This window comes from Atta cephalotes (genome assembly GCF_000143395.1).
Source record: "Atta cephalotes unplaced genomic scaffold scaffold00027, whole genome shotgun sequence".
Lineage (NCBI taxonomy): Eukaryota > Metazoa > Arthropoda > Insecta > Hymenoptera > Formicidae > Atta > Atta cephalotes.
Genome location: NW_012130091.1, coordinates 2001105 through 2006825, shown reverse-complemented (window position 1 = coordinate 2006825; position 5721 = coordinate 2001105). Strand labels below are relative to the sequence as shown.

Here is a 5721-nt window from a genome sequence, read left to right as displayed (position 1 = left end):
AAAGAGAGAGAGAGGTGGGGAGGGAGGGGACGGAATCTATTGCGGAAACTCGCACATCGATGGAAAGCTGGATGATCCGTATAATTCTTTGCGTAATTATACTCAATCGCACAAGTGTCCTCCGTGTGTGAAGTGTCCGACATGTGCGCATACGCCGGGCCCATCGCGCCGCCCGTGTCTCGAGTTCTCCAGAGGGTTCATAGGCACGACCAGTATCAACCAAATTCGAGAGTGTGGTGATATAATTCTCTACTATATAATGAACTACGAACGGAAAATAATAAAATGAAAAGAAACGCAATAAATAAAGCTCTCTACCCCGCAAAGGAAAAGCGCAAAGAATATACAACAGACAGATATACACGCACACGCATACACACACACACACACGCAACGCACACGCACAGCACGCGACGCGTGCACCGCGCTCATCGCTGAAAAATATCCATTTTCTCTTTCTAATTTGACTTCGTGTACCGAAGATACAATTTTTGTTGCGTTTAATGAGGCGAGGAAGCATGGAAATGGAACAATGGCCTTTTGTGGATGACGAGGCTGATCGAGAATGGTTTTGGAAAAAAAGCAAACCAAATTAGAGATAGAACATTCCAGTTGTATCCCAAAAACAAACATTATTTAAAAAATATATATGATATATGGAAGTTGTAGATATTTATTGGAATATGATCACAATTAAAAATTTTCGAATAAATTTAAATTTAATTATATTATTTATATTGATAAGATTGACTAATTACGAAATTTCTTTGAAATTTAAATAACCCACAACAATAATTCATTCTTCGCTTCCTCGCTTCGTTAAGAAAAAGACACTCTCGCAAAAAGAAGATGCACTATCTAACTACAATAAGAAGTAATTAGTTTAATAGAAGCGTACTTACTCTCTGGAGTTAATTTATCCTTCTGTGGACATCCAGAAAGGCTGTAAGCAGAGAAACTGTTTAACAATATTTAAGATTAATAGGATTTAAGCTTTTAAGTATATATTCAACTTTTCTCTTAAGAGATATACGAAGCACGTATTAAAATTGAGAAAAATTTTGTATGTATTCGTGATATGTGCATATTTATTATTTCGGTAGTACGTAGAATTCACTATACTGATCGTGAATTGGCTTATTGATGTCTATTTCTATATAACACCTCGTTCGATTCTCCACGTAAAACCGCGTAGGTGTGTAATCGGCCGTGGCTGAATGCGGAGTGCAGGTTAATTACCGATAATTGCTTACCTGCGGTGGTGAGAGTAGAGTCCGGTCACGTGACCCTGCCCCGTGCAGCCTGGGGTCGGGCACTTGTTGCCCTCTGCAACAAATCAAATCACCACGCAGAGCCCGATGTTAGTCTATTAATGCCATTTCAGATATTCATGAGATACGATGTACATTAGTTTTTACCCGCGCTTATATGGTAGCTCTATACAAGGCTTACTCCTATCTAGGGTTAAGCTAATTAAATTTTTAGTACGTAAGTGCACAAAGTGTATTACTCAGATATTGTCGCTTTAAAATAAATTATTCACATAATTTATTTATCTTATTATAATCCTAACACATCTCCACAAGAAAAGCGATATAGATTGAAATTTTGTGAATTTCGTATTACGTGCGGACTGTGTTCTAAATATTTCGATTTTCAATCAGGCAAAATACAAGTTGAATTCAAATAAAAAAATGAAAGACATTGAAAACAGTAAAAATAATAAATCAAAACAGGGATAATATTAGGAGTTTAATGTATTGTAACTCCATAACAAGATTAATGTTATGTTACTTCTATGCTTAAAATTTAAAAGAAGCAATTGGTGATTAATTCTAATCAACTTATGTTTAATATTACTATAAATAATTAATTTTAAAATATAATTTTCTTTCTTCTTTTCTAAACATTTATATTTTTTACTTGCATCACTTTTCTTGAGAAGATGCAATAAAATTTCTAAACAACATATTCCATAGATTCACATAGGAAATAAAGAATGTTTATTTGAGTGCTACATATCGCTAATTGATGCAAATGAAGATGTAATGAATTTTAAGTCAAATTTTAAGAAACTGAAAATGTGATAGAGGAAATGTATCTCAATTGCATTTTGATATTAACTATATATTATACGATAATACCGAGCACTCGACATTACGCTGTCTCTGCAACCCGTTATTTCTGCACCGAAATTGATGATCCTGACACAAGCGGACAGTAATTCTGAATAAATTGGATATTTACACTGTCGATGAGTGTTGTTTCGCGGTAGAAACGTGTCGACCGGAATACGGCGTCAGCTTAATATGCATTAATGCTTTATTGTTACATTTGGTTTCATAATCTTGCACTTGCAGCCAATTGACGTACGCAATCTGCTTTTTCCGTTGCCCGAATGGGCATACACGTCGAATATTTTAAGCGGAGACATTATTATTGTAAAGGTTTTACAGAGTCTTTCATTTAGCATTATATTTATAAAAGTCTTTTGTCTCAAAATATCAAGAATATAAGAATTATATAAAGAGAAACAATATTATTTGATAAATAACAATAATATTGTTTTATCAATAAAATAATTTATAATTAATAGCAGTGGTTATATCTAAAGAGACATTGATTAACTATAATATCATAAGCATGAAAATATATGATAAGAAATGGGCGAACATTGGAAAGTATATGAAAAATAATATAGTATTTCGGTATGCTTGCACGGTACCGCTAGCGACGTGAGCAGTTGAATGGAAATTAACTATTGAATGGCTGACAGCCGACGTGTCCGACATCGTCGTGTAGTTTCATTCTGCACATCGAATCAGAATATAGCTTACTCCCCGTTTGCCAATATATCACGTTATCCTTCATAGAGAACATTGAACAGACAAGGTGAAAGACTGCAAGCAAGTATGGTGAGACACGTCTATTTCATATTAAAATCTTATTTGTAAAAATTTCGTCTCCCTCCCCCCCCTCCTAGATTAAAATTATTTGTATTAAAGTAAATTATATGTAATTATTTTATAAATGCAATAAGCAGAAATAATATTGATGTAATACATCATTTTTATATTATATTTTGTGCAATAATTTTTAAAATAATTAATTCATATGTTCAAATTGCTTCGTCAAAATTTTATATAATTTGATAATAAAGAAATTCAAGATTAACGTTTCTATGAATTCTAAAAACTTTTGCATTTTTATAGCATCTAAGTATGTTTTATTTTTTACGATTATTAATTATAAAGTAAATAAATGTTTGAAAATAAATACACATTTTAATTATAATATATATTATTTTGTATTTTCAATATATAATATATAATATATAATATATATATAATATATATAATATATTCAAGATACAAAAATGTTGCTTGTATATGATTTTTCATGTTTCGTAATAACAACTTATAATAAATGTTATGCTCTCAATCTCTCTGTCTCTCTGCAATAACCTTTAGAGTTATATTTCGGAAAGAGATTCTAAAAAATTTTTGTACGGCTTTGTCGGGCGTGCATGCTATTTAGTAGCATTTTTCAGGATGAGTTTCCCCAATCCTGTGGCGAGAGGCCCCAAGTGAAAGTTGAAAGGACGGTCCAGAAGGGTAGAAATGGCCTCGCGTGTGGTCAGCCTGGATCTCATCGCACGAGTTACGCATTTGTGAATAGCCTCTGGGATTTCTCTGTCCCGTGACTAAGCCTTCGGGATTAGCACGGGGTATGTGGCCGGCCTACAACTGTCCGCGAAACAAAGAACAGATAGACCTCATTCCCGCGCGACAGAACGAAACTTGCAGCGATCAGGGAAAAAGTTTCGTCACGTGATATTTCATTCCTCCTATCTATGCATTATTTTCCGTATCATTTGCTTTTCGTCAGTATTATTCGACCGAGTAAGGAAAAAATTTTACTCTCAATAATAGTTGATAGATTTTTGCTCGTGAATTGCGAATATCTCCATTTGTGAGTGAGTTGTCGCAGAGAGACATACACGACATACACTGATGATTTCGTCAGGATTTATTTAAAGACACACAATCTTTATTATTAGAGATCTGTATCAGCTGATAATTCGCGTCGGTAATTTCTAAATTTTTTTTCGAGAGTTTTTTAAGTTCTTTCTTGCGACACGAAAGTATGACCGATGCCAGACGGGCATGTCCAAACGACCAATTGTATGTACCATCTGTCGTGCGCTAGTTCTAACTTAATGGTGGGTATAGCTCGTCACGTATGATCGTGTTCATATTCCCGTTCAGCCTCGCGTGACCAAACAATTACAGGTTTCTAGTGCACTGCAGGTAGTCGAGAAGTACCAATCGGTTAATATGAGACCTTTCGGCAAGGCTCTCTTTATTTCAATCGTGAACGATAAATGTAACTAAAGGTTTCTATCTAATCGTTAGACAGTGTAATCATCTTTCAGTGGCTGAAAGTTATATCAAGTACTACTATGTTCCATTCACATGCTATAGCTTTAAACTTCCATAAGAGATCCATTTAATAATAATTTGTTCCTAATCATTGAATTCATTATTTTCATAAAGCTTTCATAAGACATTTTACATTTCTTAATTTTTTTAACTATGTTACATCAGACCGTAATAAAAAGTTAATAATAATCGTATAAAGTAATAATAATAATAATAATAATTACACAATGCAATAAAATAGCAAAAAGAAATAAAAATCAATAACAGTTTATGATTATAAATATAGATTTTTAGATTTTAATATAAATTTTTCTGCCGATTCATAAAGTTGGAAGTACTATTTTATGCGAGATTTATATGCCAGACATTACAGATATATTGTGATCGCGACAACATAGATAGGTTTATCACGCGTGTTAGAGGATTTGAAAAGAGACTTGGAAGGAACCTCTTAAGAGAAGGCCAGCTTTAGTTGACGGGGGTTCTCCTGAAGTGAGCGCACTTTTATAAACTTTGTCGTGTACTAATCCTCCGCTCGGGCCTGATCCCTTAGCCAACTACGTCGGGGCTGGCCAATCGAGTGCCATGACGCTGAGAAACTTCATCAGGTCGTCATTTCGCGTTTCAGGAGAGCGAGAACCGGGAAGGATGGATGGAGAAAAGAAAAGTCGATCCCTACTTAGGTGTTCGCCTTTTTCTTAAGACGAGCGGCACATTCACCCACCTCCCCATAAATTGGATTACGATACGTGACGTCATTAGCGGCATGCTTTATTTGCAGACCACGACGCTCCTCGAGTTCCGAAGTTGAACGGCACATGCCGTCGGAATTGTTCGATGCTCCGCGTAATTTCTTGAAAAGAAGCTTGGATTAATTTTGTTTCGAAATCAGAGTTTCTCAGAGATTAAAGTCAAAGAATGCTTGATTATATCTTTCGAGTAAAAATGGACCTATGGTAGTGAAAAACGCAAAAGTACAACGGACATCAATTTAATACGTCACGAATCTAAATTCGCAATAGAGGAAATATACAATAGTGTTATTTTTACTTCTCTAGGAAGGAAGCTTCCTGGTTTTTAATTAGTGCCGGGTAAAAAAAGATTTACCGGATAACCGAGGGCGAGCGGTTGCCCTCGTAGGATTAATAAATTAGCCGTAAGGTTTTAAAACGACTACGTCGGTGGCTAAATTCAGGATTGAAAAGAAAAAGCGAGAGAGAGAGAGAGAGAGAGAGAGAGAGAGAGAGAGAGAGAGAGAGAGAGAGAGAGAGAGAGAGAG

The 5721-nt window shown here is 35.0% G+C and overlaps 1 protein-coding gene across 1 annotated transcript in view; it reads right to left on the bottom strand.

The window, feature by feature from the left end:
* Positions 1–5721, bottom strand: part of LOC105620586 (mucin-12) — a 53324-nt gene that overhangs the window by 25702 nt on the left and 21901 nt on the right. The window contains exons 5-6 of the mRNA XM_012202075.1: positions 1254–1326; positions 903–943 (exon numbers count right to left, since the gene is read on the bottom strand). Of these exons, the coding sequence (XP_012057465.1) occupies positions 903–943; positions 1254–1326 (114 nt within the window). The remainder of the gene's footprint in view (positions 1–902; positions 944–1253; positions 1327–5721) is intronic.